The 23,282-nt window shown below is 39.2% G+C and overlaps 2 protein-coding genes across 2 annotated transcripts; both read right to left on the bottom strand.

Moving 5' to 3' along the window:
* Positions 1–1,075: 1,075 nt before the first annotated feature.
* tsc22d4 (TSC22 domain family member 4) lies at positions 1,076–15,189 on the bottom strand. The gene is made up of 4 exons (XM_039660893.2): positions 12,129–15,189; positions 11,248–11,408; positions 1,918–1,969; positions 1,076–1,644 (listed from the first exon to the last, which is right to left on the bottom strand). Exons 1-4 carry the CDS (start codon positions 12,852–12,854, stop codon positions 1,504–1,506), a joined length of 1,080 nt encoding a protein of 359 aa, XP_039516827.2. The 5' UTR covers positions 12,855–15,189; the 3' UTR covers positions 1,076–1,503.
* Positions 15,190–15,523: 334 nt separating this feature from the next.
* Positions 15,524–22,879, bottom strand: mogat3a (monoacylglycerol O-acyltransferase 3a). The gene is made up of 7 exons (XM_039660895.2): positions 22,553–22,879; positions 21,280–21,458; positions 19,997–20,201; positions 17,741–17,915; positions 17,014–17,213; positions 16,243–16,322; positions 15,524–16,156 (listed from the first exon to the last, which is right to left on the bottom strand). Exons 1-7 carry the CDS (start codon positions 22,644–22,646, stop codon positions 16,082–16,084), a joined length of 1,008 nt encoding a protein of 335 aa, XP_039516829.2. The 5' UTR covers positions 22,647–22,879; the 3' UTR covers positions 15,524–16,081.
* Between the last annotated feature and the right edge of the window lie 403 nt (positions 22,880–23,282).

The raw sequence follows: 23,282 nt of genomic DNA, 5'->3' as shown, positions 1-23,282 counted from the left end.
ATGTAAAATAGTCGCTGTACTTTGAGGTGTTCGTGTCCCCTCTGTTCTCTGTAGTCGTCACGTGGTACAAAGTCGCAGCTCCGGTAGCTCCAGAGTTGAAATTACGAGTTCGATGATCACGTGAATACTCTTTACAAGTCCGAATCGTCCGAAGAGTTAACTTAATTACGACTTGGCGTGAACGCACCTATATTACAGAGGAGAGGAATAAGTACACTTCTTATCTCTCTCTCAAAAACAAAAAACACACACACACAAAAACACATTTACCTGTAAATTATGGAGGAAGAAATGCATACAAGTCAATATTTATTTATTGAGTTAAATTTAGGAAATCTGCATGTCCAACCACTGAAACACATATTTCAAAAAGCCTTTCAACTTGTTTATTATGTGACAAGCTTCCAGTAAAAGCAGTTAAAACTCAATCAATTATATTTGAAACATTCTCATCTTATTCAATTTAGCTTTTAGCTTATTCAATTTAGCTTCAATTTAGCGTTTAGCTTATTCAATTTAGCTTTTAGCTTATTCAATTTAGCTTCAATTTAACTTTTAGCTTATCTATAATTTAGCTTTTTAAAGTGCTGGCTGCAGTCAATAATTCCATCCCTTAAACTTAATTTTTAATAATTAAAATTACATATTTAAATGTTTTTTCCTTGAAAAACATTCGGCATGCCTTAAAATAGCTTGAATGTAACTCGACACCTTTGCTTCTGTTAGTGATTTATGAATATGCAAATGAGCCCCGCCTCTATTCACTCAGCCCAGAGATCCACTGGTTGTCGATCACACGTTGATCTGATTGGTTACAAGGTGGTTTGTGACGTCAGAAACACCAGCGATTTCAAAGCGTGTTTTTGAGACTGTCTTTGGTTCACTGCAGTTTTAAGGAGGAAATACTCAGCAATGCTGTCCACTTATCAACTTACACATGGTGTGTGTTAAAGCGGATTAAAAACACCACATACACACATAAACAACATTAAAAGCTGGATTTTCACTTTAAGCGAATCCATCTTGGTTCAAGGATGTTTCCAATTTTTTGTAGTGAAATCAGCACACAGCCAGAGTAGTGAGAGTTATTTATTAGATCGCATAATGCATATTACAGATCAAACCATTATTTATCTAACAGCGAGTGACTAAACGAGTCTTTCCATCTGCCAGTGGTGGCCATAAAGAGACTCATTAACCTAGACGTGAGCAGTGCTTTAAAACTAACACACACGCACACACAAGCACACACACACACACACTGACAGTAATAAATAGGCACTGTTTAGAGCGTCATAAAAATCAACATTATGTAATTATCTTTATTAGAGCATGTGAGCAGCGCTATCAGTCGTTACTGGTGTTTAAGGCACTAATTGGTCAATACGGCACACGCTTCTCCTCCTCCGGTCATTTCATGCTTTCTTCCCTTTTTCCTGGGCACTTTTCACTCTTCGGACTACATCTCCCATGATGCACTGGGGCCAGCGTGCTGCGTTTGGCTCAGTCTCTGTCCCTGAGGGCTCGGAGGATGTAGTTCTCTCTCTCCAGTTGAGCGTTTCTCTCCGACAGCTCTTTAATCTGTTCTCTCAGCACCTCCACCTCCTCTCGCACCGCCAACATCAGGTGAGACTTCACCAGGTCCTGCACACACACACACACACACACACACACACACACACACACACGCATTTAGCACATGCTTTGATCTTTACTTTTTGAGCTGCACATTATATCAACACACACACATTCGCTCACATACACATACATAACACAAATACACATGGACTCAATCACACTCTCTCTCTCTCTCTCTCTCACACACACACACACACTCTCTCTCTTTCTTTCTCTCGCTCTCTCTCTCTCTCTCACACACACACACACACACAAATGCAATACTGTAAAGGAACTCACCATGGCTTGCTCTATCTTGTTATCGATGGCGATCATACTGCTGTTAGTTCCACTGCAACAGAGACAGAGGGAAACGTTTACTATTCATTGAACCAGAAAACAATTCTAAATTTAGGTAGTTTCTAAGGAGTTTCTAGGTCGTTTCGTAGTTTCCTGATGGTTTCTATGGTTTCTAAGGCGTTTCTAGGCTGATTCAAGCTAGTTTCAGGCTGTTTCAAGGTGGTTTCTAAAGAGTTACTAGGTCGTTTCTAAGGAGTTTCCAGGTCATTTCGTTGTTTCTTGGTGGTTTCTAAGGAGTTTCTAGGTAGTTTATATATGGTTTCTAGGCTGATTCAAGCTAGTTTCAGGCTGTTTCTAGGCGGTTTCTAAGGAGTTACTAGGCTGTTTCTTGGTGGTTTCTAAGGAGTTACTAGGCTGTACCTATGTGGTTTCTAAGGAGTTTATAGGCTGCACAGGTCGTTTCTAAGGAATTACTAGGCTGTACCAGGGTGGTTTCTAAGGAGTTTCTAGGCTGTACCTAGGTGGTTTCTAAGGAGTTTCTAGGCTGTACCTAGGTGGTTTCTAAGGAGTTTCTAGGCTGTACCTAGGTGGTTTCTAAGGAGTTTCTAGGCTGTACCAGGGTGGTTTCTAAGGAGTTTCTAGGCTGTACCTAGGTGGTTTCTAAGGAGTTTCTAGGCTGTACCTAGGTGGTTTCTAAGGAGTTTATAGGCTGTACCAGGGTGGTTTCTAAGGAGTTTCTAGGCTGTACCTAGGTGGTTTCTAAGGAGTTTCTAGGCTGTACCTAGGTGGTTTCTAAGGAGTTTATAGGCTGTACCTAGGTGGTTTCTAAGGAGTTTATAGGCTGTACCAGGGTGGTTTCTAAGGAGTTTCTAGGCTGTACCAAGGTCGTTTCTAAGGAATTACTAGGCTGTACCAGGGAGGTTTCTAAGGAGTTTCTAGGCTGTACCTAGGTGGTTTCTAAGGAGTTTATAGGCTGTACCAGGGTGGTTTCTAAGGAGTTTCTAGGCTGTACCTAGATGGTTTTTAAAGGAGTTTCTAGGCTGTACCTAGGTGGTTTCTAAGGAGTTTTTAGGCTGTACCTAGATGGTTTCTAAGGAGTTTCTAGGCTGTACCAGGGTGGTTTCTAAGGAGTTTCTAGGCTGTACCTACGTCGTTTCTAAGGAGTTTTTAGGCTGTACCTAGATGGTTTCTAAGGAGTTTCTAGGCTGTACCAGGGTGGTTTCTAAGGAGTTTCTAGGCTGTACCTATGTGGTTTCTAAGGAGTTTATAGGCTGTACCTAGGTCGTTTCTAAGGAATTACTAGGCTGTACCTAGGTGGTTTCTAAGGAGTTTCTAGGCTGTACCTAGGTGGTTTCTAAGGAATTACTAGGCTGTACCAGGGTGGTTTCTAAGGAGTTTCTAGGCTGTACCTAGATGGTTTTTAAAGGAGTTTCTAGGCTGTACCTAGGTGGTTTCTAAGGAGTTTTTAGGCTGTACCTAGATGGTTTCTAAGGAGTTTCTAGGCTGTACCAGGGTGGTTTCTAAGGAGTTTCTAGGCTGTACCTAGATGGTTTTTAAAGGAGTTTCTAGGCTGTACCTAGGTGGTTTCTAAGGAGTTTTTAGGCTGTACCTAGGTGGTTTCTAAGGAGTTTCTAGGCTGTACCAGGGTGGTTTCTAAGGAGTTTCTAGGCTGTACCTACGTCGTTTCTAAGGAGTTTCTAGGCTGTACCTACGTCGTTTCTAAGGAGTTTCTAGGCTGTACCTAGGTGGTTTATAAAGGAGTTTCCAGGCTGTACGTAGGTGATTTCTAAGGAGTTTAGGCTGTTTCTAAGGAGTTACTAGGCTAATTCTAGCTAGTTTCTAGGCTGGTTTCTAGTAAAGGCTCGTCTCCTTCCTTCAATGTGCATCTGTGTTTTTTACTTATTTGCCTTCTGTTTTTTTTAAGTCTTTCCTTCCCTCTAGTAACTGAGGACTGAACAGCAGCACTGAAGGTCTCGACGAGAGCGGCTGTACTGTATGTGTGTAACACTGATGCTATTGTTCTGAATGAGGTGGGCAGCAAAAGCTTCTCACAACAGCCAACTTGAGGAAAACACAACCCTTTCCACGACCACAAACTCATCATAAACATCTGACAGGATGAAAGAAAACCTCAAGAAAAACGATTTAGTTCAGACGCACACAAACTGAACACACTGCATGAGCGAACTAACCCAGTTACCAGCGGAGGAAAAGCAGACGGGAAAGGAGGGTCGCTGGGCTGTTACCTTTGGGCTTTTCAAGGTCGTTTCTAGAGTGTTTTAAGACAGGGGTTGTAGGCTGTTTCTAGGCATTTACAAGATGGTTTTTAGGCTGTTTCTAAGCCATTTTTCTGGATGGTTTCTAAATGTTTCTTGGCTGTTTCTAGGCTATTACTTGGCTGTTTATAAGAGTTTCTCCAGGTGGTTTCTAGGCTGTTTCTAAGCATTTGTAGGCCGTTTCTTGGTGGTTTCTATGCGATTTGCATGCGTTTTTTCAAGGTCGATTCTAGAGTGTTTTGAGGCAGGTTTTATAGGCTGTTTCTAAGACGTTCCTAGGCATTTTCTAGGTAGTTTCTAGTCAGTTTTCTGCCTGTATCTAGCCGAATTCGAAGCATTTCTAGGCCGTTACTATGTTGTTTCAAGTTAGTTTTCTGGCAATTTCTAGATATGGCTCAAGTCCCTAATTTATGCATGTCTGTGGGTTTTTGACACCAGTTTTCTTGCCCAACAGGTGAAAATTATGCACTTGATCACTTAGTGGAAAGCACACGATTCTCAAAACAGCCAGCTTGATGGAAACACCAAAGGGCGACACTCTCCATACATAATAATACATCACAACTGTCTGAAAGAATGAATGAAAACGTTTAGCATGAGCCTAACTAACCCAGTTACCTCTGGAGGAAAAGCAGAAGCGAAAGGAGGGTGGAGTCAGAGGGGCGGAGCCTGTGTTTGTGCGTGAGAGCTCCGCCTCTCTCTTCTCTCACAGTGGAAGTCAATGAGCCCCACTCGGGATTCTGACATATCTGATCGCGAACAATGGACTTGCAGGACGATCCGATACGAACAGACCTGGGATTATTTTCTGAGCGCTGTGTCTGAGAGTGACCAGCAGGTGGAGCTGTGTCTGTTGAGATGATGGGTTTTGAGTTTCTGCCTGTTCTTGACGTTGGTTTGTTTCTGGATGGCGTATGCGGAAAGCGCTTGCTGCTGATTGGCTGTTTGGTTTCGGGGGAAAGCGCCAAGCATCCAGCCCTCGGATAGTAATCAAGCTTCCCGATTGGCCAAGAGTCACGAACCCTTCGAGCTCCACCAGTCACATTCCTTTCTCCTGCATGGAGGCGTGGCCGACAAATCACAGTTGAAGGGGAGGGGCTTGAAGATGAGGGGTGTGGCTTAGAGCCAGTTGAGGATCCATCAAGAAGGATGGGATTCTCTGTTTGTGTCTGGTCATTGGAAACACATGGAGGAAGTGATAAAGGACGAGGCTGTTTTTTACTCTCAAAAATGGAGATCATCTTACGAACACTAACAAACATGGTGGGGATTCGGAAGGTGCAAAAACACACATCAAAAGGAAACTCAATCATGTGCACGGTTTTCTTCAGGCGCCGTCAGGAAGAGACATCATGTAATCGTTTCCTTTGACCTCGTTCAGAAACATCCGGAGAGGATCTGACTCACTCAGTGACATGAAACTGTAACAATTACTCAGAACAAGAGTGACCTTTACTATGGTGAACAAGTTATTATAGTTCACTAAAACCACAGCAACAAAAAAAGGGTTTGTTACGTGAAATAAAACTTTAGCTGAAAAACTTCAACTTTATTTCAGCTAGTTGCCAAAGTCGCCCTGTAGGCCATAATTTGATCCCTTAAAACTCATCTTTGATCACCAAAAAAAACCCTTCAAAAATGTCTTCTTGCCTTATAATATCTTGAAAGTAACTCGACACCCTTCCCTCATTTAGTATACCTGGTTCTATAATATGCAAATGAGCCCCGCCTCCACATTGATCTGATTGGTTACAAGGTTGTTTGTGATGCCAGCGATTTCAAAGCGTGTTTTTGAGACTATCTTTGGTTCACATCAGTTTTAAGGAGGAAATATTTAGCAATGCTGTCCACTTATCAACTTACACATGGTTAAAGCATATTAAAAACACCAGATAGACATATAAACAACATTAAAAGCTGGATTTTCACCAAAGGGGGACTTTAAAGTAAAGAAAAAATGTTGTTAACATAAATAAATCTGAATATTAAATGAAGAACTCAGTGAAAATGAATAAATGTTTCCTTTGGCAACTAACCAAAATGACTAAGTTCAAGCACTAAAATTGCAAACTAGAAAATAAAATAAAACCTAAAACTGAATAATTAAATGAATAATAAATTAAATCTCAAAAAAAGCACGACAGATTAACTAAAAGCAAAAACTGAAAATATAAAGGTAATTGTGTCAAATGAATACTGCAATTACACCGACTACAAAAAACGACAGCAGTGAACGAATCCAGGAATTGTTCATTTCACAAAAAAAAAACAAATGATTTCCAAACGCATCATATGAGAGCTGTGTGTGCAATCGAATTTCTCAAAAAACACAAACTTCACACTAAACCGCAGATGAGCGACTAAAAAAATGTAGTCAAGTTACTAGCGTGTTTAAGTTGGTCTGTAATCTCCATGAGACCTCAATAACGTTCCTTCATTTCCATCACCAGACCTCCGTCCATTGTGCTGTAATCCGCCAAACTGGCCCAATCCAAGCCAAATCCCGGGATTAGTGTAATCTGGGGGGAAAGTCCACCTGTCTGGCCCGTCATCTCCGCGATCTCCACCACACTGTGGATGTCTGCAGGCCCACGGGACTGTTTTCACATGTTAATATGTACAGTGGAACGCACGCATCAACACTGCACTCTTTGATTCTGGTCTCCGCCCACTTTCCGTCGCAGCCAATCACGTCTCACGCTGGGATTCTGTGCCCGCCCACACGGCTCCCAGCATTCCACACTCCACCCACCAGCACACACGAACACAGGCTGCATACTAATTCACATACTATCCGTCATAAACATTGCAATTAGTGTGGCTGAAATCATAGTATTTCATAGAAAACTAGTGTTTACTAGAGATGCGAGATATACGTCCGCTGATACACACCACCAGTCAAAGGGTTATATATATATATATATACACACACACATTCATCATTACTCCAGTCTTCAGTGTCACATGATCCTTCAGAAATCACTCTAATATGAGGATCTGATGATCAAGAAACATTTATGATTATTATCAGTGTTGAAAATGTATGTTATTTACATTTTTATTTCAGTATTATTTGATGTAAAGAAAGTTTAAAAGAACAGCATTTATCTGAAATAGGATCTTTTGTAATATTAAATACTTCCGTTCAACAGTTTGGGGTCAGTAAGAATTTATTTTTATTTTTTTGGGTGGAAATAAATAAAATAAAACAATATTTTTATTCATCAAGGGAGAATTAAATTAATCAAAAGTGACAGTAAAGACATTTATAATGTTACAAAAGATTCTATTTCAGAGAAATGCTGTTCTTTTCAACTTTCTATTCATCAAAGAATCATGAAATAAAAATTGTTTTCAACATTGATAATAATAATGAATGTTTCTTGAGCATCAGATCCTCATATTAGAGTGATTTGTGAAGGATCATGTGACACTGAAGACAGGAGTAATGATGCAGACAATTCAGCTTTGATCACAGGAATAAATTACACTTTAAAATAAATTAAAATAGAAAGAGTTATTTGTAATAATATTTAACAATATTTACTGTTCTTTTTGTATTTTAATCAAATAAATACAGGTTTTGGTGAGCAGAAGAGACTTCTTTTAAAAACTGTAGTAGTGTAGTGCATGTTCATTTTTAATATTATTTGGCAAAATTTTAAAGCCAATAAATAATGGATTATTTCTTTCAGGCAAGACACTTCAGATGTGCTCTGTTCGCCATTATAGTTTTGAATTGTTAAAAATATGATAAGAATTTCTTTATTTTTGGAAAGGAAAGTTGGCTACAGGATTGTCAATAAAAATATCCAATACCAATGTTACCAATATCGGCCAATATATCGTTTATCGGCTTTCAAATATAAAGAATTATCAGTTACCAAAATATCGGTTATCGGCTTTCAAATATAAAGAATTATCGGTTATCGATATCGCCCAATATATCGGTTATCGGCTTTCAAATATAAAGAATTATCGGTTACCAATATATCGGTTATTGGTTTTCAAATATGAAGAATTATCGGTTATCGTGTCGGCCAATATATCGGTTATCGGCTTTCAAATATAAAGAATTATCGGTCACCAATATATCGGTTATCGGCTTTCAAATACAAAGAATTATCGGTTATCGATATTGCCCAATATATCGGTTATCGGCTTTCAAATATAAAGAATTATCGGTTATCAATATTGCCCAATATATCGGTTATCGGCTTTCAAATATAAAGAATTATCGGTTACCAATATATCGGTTATTGGTTTTCAAATATGAAGAATTATCGGTTATCGTGTCGGCCAATATATCGGTTATCGGCTTTCAAATATAAAGAATTATCGCTTACCAATATATCGGTTATCGGCTTTCAAATATAAAGAATTATCGGTTATCGATATTGCCCAATATATCGGTTATCGACTTTCAAATATAAAGAATTATCGGTTACCAATATATCGGTTATTGGTTTTCAAATATGAAGAATTATCGGTTATCGATATTGCCCAATATATCGGTTATCGGCTTTCAAATATAAAGAATTATCGGTTACCAATATATCGGTTATTGGTTTTCAAATATGAAGAATTATCGGTTATCGTGTCGGCCAATATATCGGTTATCGGCTTTCAAATATAAAGAATTATCGGTTATTGATATCGCCCAATATATCGGTTATTGGTTAAATATGAAGAATTATCGGTTATCGTTTTGGCCAAATTCTTCATATCGGTGCATCACTAATTTCTAGTCTATAATTTACAGTTAGAATTGGAAGTGCAAATACACTCTCAAAGAACTACAAACTAAAGCAGACGGTTAAGTAAAGTAAGTTTATATAATAATCATTATATATAAAGTCGACACATACACACTCATATCCCGTCAGTAGAGGTGGGTGTACCGCTTATGAAGGACAGTGTGAGTGTGTGAACGGAGTAAATATTGATGATGGAATCAGAGCTCGGCCGCCGGCGCTCCATGACTGATCCTCATGTTTGATTTGAGTGAGAATCTCAGATTTCATGTAACAACTCAAACAAGACGCTTCACAGGGGATGTGTGTGTGTGTGTGTGTGTGTGAGAGAGAGTGTGTGTGTGTGTGAGAGAGAGAGAGAGTGTGTGTGTGTGAGAGAGTGAGTGTGTGTGTGTGTGTGTGTGTGTATGTGTGTGTGTGTGTGACAGAGTGTGTTTGTGTGCGTGTATGAGTGTGTGAGAAAGAGAGAGTGTGTGTGTGTGTGTGTGTGTGTGTGTGTGTGTGTGTGTGAGAGAGAGAGATCAGCCATCTGATCTGTGATTCGCAACACCAAATCAGTGTGATACGACACAGTTTGAAACACGCTTGAACAACTGAATCACACACACACTTCTGTAACCTTCAGTTTCCAGTTGTCCTGTCTCGTCGTGAATGGAGTCTCTATTCCTGCACTAATGCTTTAAACTGACATGCTTTACTCAAGAACACACTGCATGAAACAACACACTCGCGCACAATGCAATAATAACAGGCTTGCGTTCCTGCACCCATGTAGAGAGAGTGTGTTTGTGTGTTTGAGAATGAGTGAGTGTGTGTGTGTGTGTGTGATGGGTAGGGTTAGTGTAAGAGGAGAGGATATACAGTTTGTACAGTATAAAAACAATTACATCTATGGAGAGTCCTCACAAAGACAGTGAACCAGACGTGTGTGTGTGTGTGTGTGTGTGTGTGAGAGAGCGAGCGAGTGAGAGTGTGTGTGATGCATGATTGAGGTATTTCCTCTGGGTCTGTGACAGTAAGCACTGCGGTGTGAAAACGCTCATCAGGGCCTCAAGAAACCAAGAGCATCACCTTTCCAACCACTCGACTCTCGAAATATACACACACACTCGACTCACACCTAAATATAGACCACCAACAACTGGCTCGTGTGTGTGAGAGAGAGTGAGAGAGAAGACAGAGAGCGAGAGAGAGAATTGACCTTTCACACCAAAGAAAAGTGTCTGAAAAAAACTATTATGATGTTCTCATTATAATTGTATGATGAAGCGGATATGACAGACTTGCTCTGCACATGTGGCACTAAACCATATTTTACTTTTTTTTTTTTTTTTAAGTGATTCCAATCATATTTCAAGCAGTTCAAACCCATCATGTTGAACAGTGTGTATCTGAAGTGACTCAGCTGAAGGAAATAATGCGTTATTTATCAGCTTTAATATATCGGCCAAATTTTCTTATGTTTATATTTTCTTACGTTAAATTAAAGTATATATCAGCCGATATATATATATTTATATATTTTAAATTTTATTAATTATTTTATTTATAATAATTGTGTATTAAAAAATACTATTAATACTACTAAAATTACTATATTGCGATGCAATAAAGACTTTAACCATGTTATCAGAATGCTTAATATGCATAAATAAAGAGCATAGAGATGAGAAAAATAGATGATTAGAAGAACGTTTTTGAAAGTTTTCCTTTTCGGTTTCCAAGTGAAATATATATATTCATTCTTTTAGAGCTAGAGCAATTACTAAAATGTTATAGTTATATAGTCATGGTGTGAACTTCACTACTGTGTTATAGTTATAATAGTAGTGTAAACTTCGCAATACTCGTCTTAAGAGTTATAATGATTAAAACTTTATGGTTATCGTTATAGTTGTGGTTAAACTTCAATATTATCTTAGAACGATTATTAAAACTTTATATTTATTATTATAGTTGTGATTGGACTACACTATTCTCTTACAGATATAACGTTTATTAAAACTTCATAGTTATAGTTTGACTTCGCTACTCTCTTAGAATGATTATTAAACGTTTTAGTTATAGTTCTCGTTATAGTTGTGGTGTGGACTTCGCTATTCCGTTAGAGCGATTATATTAAAGCTTTATGGTTATAGTTATTGTTACAGTTGAACTCTGCTAATCAGTTAAAGCGATTATTAAAATTTTAGTTGTACCGTAGTTATCGTCCTTGCTACGAACGAACCTTAAGTGCAGTTTACAGTGACGTGACAAACAGAACCAGGCGTCATTCTAAAGACAGAAGTCTCAGGTCTCACCCGTCGTCTCCCACGAGCTCGAACGCTCGCCCCATGCCGAACATGGACTGCGCCAGCGCAAAGGCGGACGGCGTCTGGATGGGCGTGAGTCCGGGATGGAAGGGACTGTCCCGACCCAGGTGTGGCCCAGGAGAAGCCGGCTGCGAGCGGGTGGTCCGAAGCTGCGGGAAAAAATTACATCGAGTTAAAAATGAACCACACTTAGAAATATTGGGCCCTATTTTAACGACCTAATGACGCAAGTGCACTTAGTAAATTTCCGAATCCACTTTTGCTAGTTTAACGACGGGAAAAATGGTTGGTGGTCCCGGTGCATGGCCTAAAAGGGTTGTCTCTATTCTCTTAATAAGTGTGTTTTAGGTGTAACGTACAATAAACCAATCAGAGTCTCATCTCCCATTCCCTTTAAGAGCCAGTTGCACTCGCGCCATGGCGGATTCGCTTTTTACATGTCGGAAATTACAAGCGGAAAAACTGAACGCTTCTCTAGCGAGGAAACGGATCTGCTTGTGCGCTGTGTGGGTTCGTCTGTGATGTTAACGTACACAATAATAATACTTTACATTGGAATCCTTTTAGCATGTTGGTATGCTGCTGCACATTACTAACACGCACTTTAAATAACGAATATACTGCGCCATTGACTTTAGATCAGGTTTTTGTTGGTCAATGGCTCAGTCCATTTCAGCTCTTCAAAATAGTAACGCGCCTGAACACAGAGGTCGTTTTAAGACCAGCAGCCCATGGGCGCAAATGCATTAAAATACGTGGCACAGGACGTGAAAAATGATAACCGCGTCAGGCTGAAACTAGCAAAGAACACTCGCGTCGCGCCTGGCGCTGCATTGTGCCGGCTCATAGACGAGTGTGCGAAAGCTCACCTTGCCAACGGCATCCATGTCGAGACGCAGTGGAGCGGGTATGTTGCGTATCCGGGGCGTGTTCGGCAGATGTGGCGACGTGATTGGCTGCGAGTCATGTGATGGGGAAGGCGGGCCGCTTTGGGTGGAGTCTGTCCGGCATTGGCTGAGCAAGTACAGGGTGCCCTGCGAGTGTCCCATGTGACCTGTGTGCACCCCCAACGGCTTCAGTCTGGCTCCGCCCACTGCGCCTTCGACTCCGCCCCCGCCCAGCCCCACCGTCTCCAAGGACTCCAGCGAGTGGGCGTGTCTCATGCTGTCAATCACGCGGCGGAGGCCTCGTTCCTCGACCTCCCTCTCAATCACATCTACGCAAGTCCATCGACCGCGCTTGTACGGTTCTCCCGGTCCCTGGTCCAAACGCACCACGCGAAACCGCGACGCCCCGCTCGAGTCCAGCGAATTCTGCTTCCTAGTCGTGACGGGCGTCGACGGTTGACTAGAGCTTTGTTGCGTCTGGAAGGCGGAGCTATGACGGAGTAACGGGCCATTGGGTAAAATTTGAGTGGGCGATGCAGTCTGGCTTCTGGGGCTCCGCCCATGGGCGGGGCCTCTTGCAGAAGTGGGCGTGGCTCTTTGACTCCCAGGGCTGAGTAACTCAGTCAGATTGTTTTCTCCAGATCCCTGATTGTAATCCGATGTAACACTGGTGATTTGAAAACCGCTCCGTTTCTTTCCACCACTCATTCTTGGACTGAGCGTTAGCGAGTGGTATAACGTTATCCTTAAGCGCTCAAAGCTCGATTGTTGTTCATTATTTCTCTGGCTGAGAAAGAAAAGAGCGAAAGAATCTCTCTAAGAAACGGATATCCTTACCATTCCAAAGCGCTGGTTTTCGTTCACTCAGTCTCTAGGGTGGATCTGGATCTGATAAACCATATTTTTTGTCCTTAGGTGAACTCACAGGTACGTGGTAAAATCTGTCGAAACCGAAAAAGTTAAATAAATCACATTTATTCCATTGAGCTTGGCAGTCTCTCGTCCTTCTCCCTGCGGCTGTTTGGAGTATTTCGACTACAGCCAGTACAGTAACAAGAGCAGTTTCTCAGCCCAGCGGTTGCGCAAGTCTCGGCTCTGATGGCTGTTTCCTCTGGCAGGCGTGCAGTGTGTGCGTTCACGGCTCAGGACACAAAAAAGAGACTCATAATCGCCATGCATGCACAGATTTGATTATTTCAAGATCAAACAGCCATTCCAAAAGATGTTAGCTAAATAAACACCATGATTAGGGCGTTTTGCATGATTATGTCCTGCAGCTTAAAGCCTGAGCGTGTCAGGACATCTTTTTTTTCTTTTTTTTTAGTTCTGCAGGACAAGTTTGGTAACTATAAAAACAAGAAGTTCTGTTTCCATCAACTTTCTGCTAGCGTCTGGTGACAAAACACTCTGCAACTTTAAGAGAAGAACCTGGAAAAGAGTCAAACTCAAACAAAGCGTCTGGAGTTTCAGTTCTGAATGCTCATTTGATTCAAATTAAAAGAAAGCAATCTCGCTTTAAACTTAAAATCAAAACCGGAGCAAGTGGATAAGATCAAGCACACAACTTTAGGAGTAAAACTTGGATGCAATCCAACTTTAAATGTAACAGTTCTGGCTGTGCATTTGATTCAAATGAGAAATGATCACGCTTTTAACTTCAGATTAAAGTTAGAGCAAGTAGAAGCTTGTCAAACGTGAATCGAACATTCAAAACTTTAAATGTTACAGTTGTGACATTCAAATGAGAAATTAACCCATGTGTTTCATCTCAAATTAAAACTAGAGCAAGTGGAAAACTTATTTGTAACAGTTTGAAATAGTTTAAAGAGTGGCAACTGCAAAGAGTCAAACTCAATCACAATCAAGTGCGGATTTACAGTCTCGTTTGATTTGAGTTAAAAGTGGATCATGCATTTAACTTAAAATTAGAACTAGTGTAAACAATCATCAACATTAAGAGTATAGAAACTCAACATTAAGAGTATAGAAATAGAAAAATAGAAACCTTGAATAGAAACTCAAAAAATCATGAAATAACATGCTTGAAAACCTGGAGGAAGTTTAAAAACGTTGTGAAAAAGCTCAAAACACTTTACGAATTAAACATAGAATCAAACACGTTACAGTTCTGTCTACATGATTTAAAGGTGGTGCAAGCTTTTAATCTTTAATTACAAATGGGTGTCAAACTCCCACTGTCCCGCACATTAAAACTCAAACGATACCAATACTCTGAGGAACTTTAAGAGTAACACTGATAAACTACAAATATTACATTTCGGCCTGCATGGGGTTGATTCGAATCAGAATTGATTCCACTGATTCGGAGTAGAAATGACGTCACAGAACAAGCACATGCACGCGCGCTCCTCTATCCCCTTAAGCAAATACCCGCATACGTGCGCACAGAAACAGAAGCATTGCACAACACTGTTGCTGCCCAAAATCAGACATTTACTATCATTAAACTAACCCGCATCAGCTCAATATAAGACGAGAATCATCAAAAAGAAACATTACAATAGAGGAAAGCTGTGCAGGACAGATTTCTGGATCTGGATTTAACCTGAGCCCAATAGAAATGTGAATTAGGACCGAATTTAAGACAGAGGCTTTCTGTAATCCCATGAAGAAGTCAAATAGTAGATGTTTTGTGAATTTAAACACACTAGAGACAGCTCACATGTCACCTAAAATCCCTGGAGGATGAGAAAATATTCCGTTAAAATAAAATCAGAAGGAGAATAAAAAAATCCCTTTAGAGTCAAGGAGACTGATTGAGATTGATCATCCACACCCGAACAGTTTGTTAATTCTCCATCAGTTTGCATCAGATCCACCCCTACTAAAGTACGAGTCACACCAACTCCTCCGGATCTCTCGGTTCAGTCGCAGAAATCCCGCAGCTTCGGTTCTCTTGTTGAGTTCAGGAGTGGATTTGCTTTAAAGCGACACTAATGAACTCAGATTTACAGATTAATTCTCCTCCAACGAAACTGTTGACAACTTTCCATCACCCGGAAGTTCCGCCTCCGTTCCAGCGACAGGATCATTAATATTAATGCTGCTACGCGGCCGCTCAACCAATCAGCGATCGAGTTAATATTCATGAGATACGCCTTCGCTTTTGTGGGACTCATAATTTCGACACACGCTGACAAAACACTTATTTTAATTAGTAGAATTTAACAGTAGCAAAAGCATTAGACTTTACAAAAATATAACTTCAGCTTGTCAGTGTTAAATCTCAAAATACGTTTAAATCAGTGAGCAAAATAAAACAAAATCAAGTTGAAGAAACGTAGGTTCGCACTGCCACCTAGCGACTATTTCAAGTAAGAATCCAATTGAAGTAATAACAAATAAAACAAAATAGATCCTATTATAAAAAGTACCGATTTATTTGTTTCCCTTTTCCGTACAGTAATATATGTCTCCATTCAATCAATTCACGTTTCCTGATTAAAAACAAATGTGAGAACAACAGATTTACAAGAGCCCGAACATCTCTAAAACAGAGATCTTTCAATCTATCAGTACACTGACAATATACAGCAATTGTTCCGTCATGAACACATCTGTTCAACTCACGATTTTATTAGCAAAACAACGTTCTGTTCTGTCAGGACTAGATGTTAGAAACATTGCAATAATGATATCCTTAATATGTTGAATTGGTAGTAAACATTTAATAATAGTATTAAGTCACTAGGGTGTGTTATTTTATGAATATACTCACATTTTAGTGTCACACTGCTATATTCACTACACAAAAATATGTCCAAATCTGGGCGGATCCTGATGAAACCACAAACAGTGGGTGATGATTGTGATAATAATCCGTGACAGGATTGTTTAAAGTTAGTATTGTCTTTGTGTAGTGTAAGTTTAGTTTCTTGCAGCAGCATTGATATTTAATATCAGTAAAACACAGGTCAAATGAAGTTGAGATGTTTGTCTTCTGGGATGCCGTAGTTTTGCTTATTCTCTTCAAACAGTTCTGTCAGACCCTACAAACACACACACATGTCGGAAAATATGCATATTAAAGATTGTAAAATCATAAAGCATCAGTGGAGATGTGCATTTGATTCACCTTCATGTAGAGAGAGTGAAGAGTGTCAATGTCGTCTTTATTGGGACACGGAGTCTGAGTCACCGGGATGGGGCGTCCGACTACACACACACACACACACACGGAGTTAAACATGACACACAGACAGTATGACATGACACTGATCTGGACTCAGTACCCTCTGGTGCACTTCATTTTTAAATGAAAAAGTATTTTTTTTGTTACTTCATTGGAATGGTACAGAACTTGTTTCGAAAGGGTGAAATGGTCCTGAAAAAAAAAAATCTTCACAAAAATGAGTGCATTGGAAATTTGGAAATTACTGGGAGACTAATTCTATTTTTTTTTTTTTAGATATCAAGCTAAAATTTAGAACACAACTTGGCTTTGATTTATTTTTCTCTCAGTTTTCTAATAAAAACATAATATATTTCATATAAAAATTTCAAATAGTATTTTTGTGCATTTTTCATAACAATAAACATAAAATTCTGCAAGTTTTTAAAACTATTTCACTTCAGTAATAATCTGCCAAGTGTCTTTCTAAAGAGATCAGTCTTCAGAGGTTTAAGCTGGATATGTATTTTCATGTCTATGCTCAAAAGGTGAATATATGGATTATAAATACAGCGCAAATATAATTTAGTTCCATAAAATCCCCTAAAAATACAAAATATTAAATAAAAACCAGTATCTAACTAAAATATAGTACATTCATGTCATTGACATAAGAAATATAAAATAAAAAAAACAACATTCATCGGTGTGTATGTGCGGAGTGTGTGTACGCACCCACGGTGTGTATGGGCTTCCGGTAGGGCAGCAGGCCGAAGCTGTACTGGAAAACCCCCCTGGCGTGGAACAGAGGCATGGCCACGCCCATCATCCTCTGGAGGCGGTCCTGCACACGCCGGAGGGCGGAGCCTGTGGGGTTCTCCATCTGATCAAACAACTCGTTCTCCCCGAATGAGAAGACGGGAACCAGCCACGCTCTACACACACGAGAAACAGCGTTCAGAGATCAAACTCACGAGATCCTCTCACACACACACTCACATACTGTAGACTCAAACACAAACGCCTCCAGACACTCACACACACAAACACAGACTCACACTGACGCACAAACACACTCTCACACACACTGACACACAAACGCACAGACTCACACTGACACAAAAACACACTCTCACACACACAGACACACAAACGCACTCTCTCACACACACACACACACTGACACACAAACGCACTCTCTCACACACACACACAGACACAAACGCACTTTCTCACACACACACACAAACGCACTCTCTCTCACTCTCACACACACACACACACACACACACAGACTGACACATAAACGTACTCTCTCTCTCACACACACACACAAACGCACTTTCTCACACACACACACAAACGCACTCTCTCTCACTCTCACACACACACACACACACACACACACACACATAGACTGACACATAAACGTACTCTCTCTCTCACACACACACACACACACCCGTGTTTGAGGGCCAGTTTAACGAAGCCTTTGCGCTGCATCAGCTGAAGTGTTAAGGCCCCCGGTCGTGCATCGAGAGACTCAGGGGCTCCTCCCACTGCGATCACGGCGGCTTGTCCTCCACCGGGATGACTCAACAGGTAACTCGCACTGGCCTTCTCACTCGACACCAGCCCTGCAGAGGTCAGAGGTCAAGTTTCAGACCAAGCACGCTGCACAAGTGCTGAAAAGTGAAGTCAAAGCGTCTCGATCGCCCCCCGGTGGCTGGTCCCAGTATAGCTCATAAACCCAGAGTCAAAAGGAAGGAACAAACATGGCACATCAGTAGTTATTTCCATTTAAAGATGTGAATTAAATAATGTACGAAAATAAAATCGCATAAAATATTTGAGAAAAAAAGAAGCTTTTCATCAGGAACAAAATGAACGAACGAGACACGACAGCTTTATTTCCATATAAAGTTGTGCAAAAAAAAACTTCAGTTTCATCACAAACGAAGTGAACAAAACAGGCATGTCATCAGCGGTTTCCATACACAGTTGCGTATTATACTAGCGTAATATATATTTTTTTAATTTTGCATAACACTTAAAGGAGGATTTTTTTTAGATTTCATGCACATATTTGCATTTCCATCAGGTGTTTTCAACTCTATATCCAAACATTTGCATAAAATACGGATGCATGGAAACAGCCGTTCTGAACAAAGTGCACAAAGAGTTGTTCATAAACTGAAGGAACAGATTCTCGGTTCGGGGTTCGAGTCTTTCCAGTGTATCAGCGGGAGAGAGTGAGGTGGACGAGGAGCAGCAGAAAGCCCACAAATCATATCATATCTTCTGTGTCTCTTTCACTGATTTACACAATCAACCCGTGACTCTGTTCCTGTGTCACACACTGACCCTCGGCTGAAGAAACACCGGCACACTGGGGAGACGTGACTCAACACACACATCACATCTACTGACACTCATGTCTTTCACTCACAGTTATAGAAATAAAACAATCTGGAGACTATAACGTTACACCAGCAAATAAGCAAACTTAAACTCACAAATATTTCACATTCACATTCTCACAAAAACACTTTTTTAGACAGTATTACAAAAAAGACTTGATACTTTAAAAAAAAAAATATATATATATATATATATATATATACAAAATTATTTAAAACAAAATTATAAAATATAGCTGAAAGCATAATAAAATAAATATATTAGGGCTGTGCAAAAATTAATTGCGATTAATCGCATCCAAAATAAAAGTCTGTGTTTACATAATATATTTGTGTGCTGTATATAATTATTTTGTATATATAAAAACACACACATGGATGTATATATTTAAGAAAATGTGTTATTCATACATAAAATATTTCTATTTATATAATATAGATTATGTATTTATTTATATATACAGAATTTAAGCGCAAATAATTCTTAAATATATACATGCATGCATAGGTATTTATATTTACAAAATAATTATATACAGCACACACAAATATATTATGTAAACACAGACTTTTATTTTGGATGCGATTAATCGCAATTAATTTTTGCACAGCCCTAATTTTATTTTATTATTATTATTATTACGATTTTTATTTTATTGATTTAAAGTGTATTTTTTTTTCTCTCTGTCTGGTGGGGGGTGTTTGTTTTATTTTATTTTATTTATGTTATGTAAACACAGACTTTTATTTTGGATGCGATTAATCGCAATTAATTTTTGCACAGCCCTAAAATATATAGTAGTTATTTTGATTTTGTCTTCTTATCCGTTAACTTTGACGGCCCTAGTTTCTATACTTTATTTATTTTTGCCGCCTGTAAAAACACTTTACAGTCGTTTCATTCGTTATCATTAGTTAACTATATTAGTTAAGATGAGCAATACTTCTACAGCATTTATTAATGTTAATTTTAATTTCTACTAATGCATTTTTAAAAAATGTTAGTTAACTACCATGAACAAACAATTTAATATTTAACTTTAACAAAGATGAATAAATTCTGTCAAATATATAAATCTCTCATATTTAGTTCATCATGAGATCTTCGAAACATTCATTCTGCTGGAAAAAGCTTGTGTGTGTGTGTGTGTGTGTGTGGCTGTATCACCTACTTGGTTCTGGTTCAGGCATTTCCACAACATCTCATTACACAACAAGGATAAACATCAAGGGCAAACACACACACACTACAGTCGACACACACACTATAAAGTCAACAAACACACACACACACACACCTCCACACATGATGTATTCTCTGAAGAAGGGGACCCTGAACCAGAAGGGCAGCATCAGCAGGTACGGCGTGAGTCCGGGGAACATCCGGGAGAATCCGGACGCTTCCGTGCAGAAGTTCCCGAAGCCGCCGGCCACCAGCACACCGTGAGGATGGAAGCCCAGCAGGTAATTATTCCGCGGGTCCAGATCCGCTGTTTTCACCAGCTAGACACACACAGATCTCACATGACTCGACTTCATCACATTATTGTGGAAGAGAAAAAAAGATTATATTTATATACAAAATATACATTTTACTAAATAATGTGGACTCTAAAATCAAAGTCAAATGTCCAGGGCGTAAAATGAACACTCTTTCACGTCTCGGTTACACAAAATAATGCCAAAAACAGTATCCTAGTAAACACAGTCGATGAACGTAAACTTTTGAAAACCGCGCGTTCACTCTTAAAGCGACAGTAGCCTAATTCCTGCGGCGTGTGTTTAATGTTAAACAACAAAAGAGACAAAACCACTCGATGCTCTTGAAGCACTGTAGTTATATTGTATTTATTTGTATTATTTTATTATTGACTGTTTATTTTTCTTTAATCAGGTTTTAAAAAATGAGTTAAGGCAAGTCGTTTTAGCAATGGTATCGAAACTGAAATAGATAATCGTTAGTTTTGACTGGAATCTAATATTTTGGAGCCTGTTTTTGCAAAACGTTCCAAATTTGAGGTTAATGTCATAAAAACTGACGCTCCTGTGAGATTTTGTTCAAGCGCTATCCCAAAAACAGCCACTGGGCGGCCAACACACGATTTAAATAGTTGTGAAACGTGTTCTCCTTTTTTTTCAGTCACAATATCACTTCGATATCACAAAACAGTCACCAAATCTGAACCTCGAGTCTCAGACCTTTCCAAAATTAGAAAACGATTTGACTAATAAGTGTATTTATTATTTATTTATTTACGCCATATCAGCAACAAGGCTATTTTCATGGAGAAAACAGAATAACATAATTCATACAATTAACTATATACAACATTTGAGGTTAATACAAGAATACACTCGGGTGATTTTGACTATTAAAATAAAATAGTGCAGTAAATATGTATAAAATGAAACATGACACCGCCCACTAGGGGGAGGAGCCTGCTTATATGCATTAAAATACAGTGTTATTGATAACACAGTCAATGTTGTATGAATTGTGAGTGTTTGAGCGTTCACATGATACCTATTTTTTGATGATTACTGAAAAAAGTGCGAGTCATTCACGCTCGCATAAACTCACGGTGATGGGGAAATATTCCCGAAAATACGTCCATATGCGCCAGCTTCTGACCCACTGTGACCTCCGACCCCCACATGAGGGCGTGTCCCTGTCCAGATACAGCCAACCAGCGTACAGCGCTCCGAGGATCCACCAATCACTGACACACAAGAGCACGAACAAAGCCAGACAGACCTGAGCTGGAGACAGAGAGACGAGTGTGTGTGTGTGTGTGTGTGTGTGTGTGAGTGATTGATCACAGGCGAACAGTGTGACTGAACTCTAGAGCGATGTGTGTTTATTAGTGTGTTTGAACTCACAGTTCAGACACACAATGTTACTAATGTTGCTGTGGACGGACTGACCGTTTCAGGTTCAGTTCTGATCACACACACACACACACACACACTGAGCTAGATTCACGTCACGTTATTGCGAATTAAAGTTTCTATCCTCGCGTTTAAAGTCGAACTATCAAGAAGTCTGGCCTGTATTTCACTCAAATTCAGTAAGATAAAATATTATTGCATCGTGAAGTTATTTTCATGACAATCGTTCATGTCTACTGTAATATGAGAGAGAACAAACCAGTATTTCAGGATTTGCACATTAACCTCACAAATTATAAATTATGGAATTAAGTCATTTCAGTTTTTATTTTGTTTTCTCTTTATTCTCAATCAAGCAGGATTACAGAATAAAATGAATATGGTTCATTTTAGCACCGTGAAATTGTTTTCATAACAACTATCTAGTGCAATATGCTTATGAATATGAACTTAATTTAATTTAATTTACCTTTTTCAACTTAAATTGCATAGCGTCATAAAAACAACATTAAACAGAATTTACTTTAGACAATATAAATATAAAATATGATGGGTCTGCTTAAGATTCACCATATCAGAAAGAGAAACTCCACTTTAAAATAATAATTTATTTTCGTATAATTTATTATACTGAAGTTATTTTCATGACAATCGTTTCTTGAAAAAAGGCATAACAGTAACATAAAAAAAATAAGTCAAGTGAACAATACAACTGTGCATATCATGGTGAAGTCACGTGTTAATGCAAAATCCTTTGATTTGGGGATAAAATATAATGCAGCTGCTAATTAGAAAAAGAAATCTGATTTACAAATATCCACTTTTAAATAATACTTTTTTAAATCTCTACTGACAAACAAAACAGATAAACAAGATAACGCCGGAAAAACACGTATCTTTGCAGATATAAATGTTCATCATTCCTTAATTTACAGATATTATATTGATGATGATATGAGACTCACCTAGAGCCAAGAAGCTGAAGACCCACTGCAGAACCGCTGCTGTCTGAATGCGCCTGCGCAGAGGAACATGCAGAGGAGCGAACTCTACCTTCATCTCTGAGGATGAAGAGGAGCTAAACACTCACTCTCACACACACAAACTCTCAAACACACTTCATACACACTCAGCGCTCATCAACCACACACCCAAAAACTCAAAAAGTCACTTTTTCTCCACAGAAAACTATTTTCGTGTATTATCCGTGTAAGCGAATGTCAGTCCGGGGAGAGTTTGGAGAGTTCACACTGTGTAAAACTTTATAATGCTCGGCTCGAGACTCTTCCCTTGTGTCTCTGTTCCTCGTGTCTCGGCGAGCGCACAACTCCCAAATATGCAGTGACGTATGCGACCCAGCCCTCTCACCTGCGCCAATCAGATCGCGCGGATCACAAGATTGATCTGCGCATGCGTGAATCTTCTCGGCGCTTTCCTCGTGCGCTCGGAAGAGGGCGGGCGCGCGCACAAAGTTTATTCAGATGTTGCGTTTAAAAGGAAAAATAAAGCTATAATTTACCAACCAGCATCGACATAAACTTTATACTTGGCGAATAATATTCATATTTATAATGCTAAACCTAACTGATAACATAGCTAGTAAATTAACAAAATATATATATTTAAAATGTTTAATTTGTAAGGATCCAGCTCACAAACAGAACACCGTATCTGGGGAATGTTCAGAATTAAATA

Source organism: Pimephales promelas, chromosome 20 (genome assembly GCF_988280905.1).
Source record: "Pimephales promelas chromosome 20, fPimPro1.hap1.1, whole genome shotgun sequence".
NCBI lineage: Eukaryota > Metazoa > Chordata > Actinopteri > Cypriniformes > Leuciscidae > Pimephales > Pimephales promelas.
Note: the sequence above shows the minus strand (reverse complement) of the source record. Positions and strands in the feature narration are given on the sequence as shown.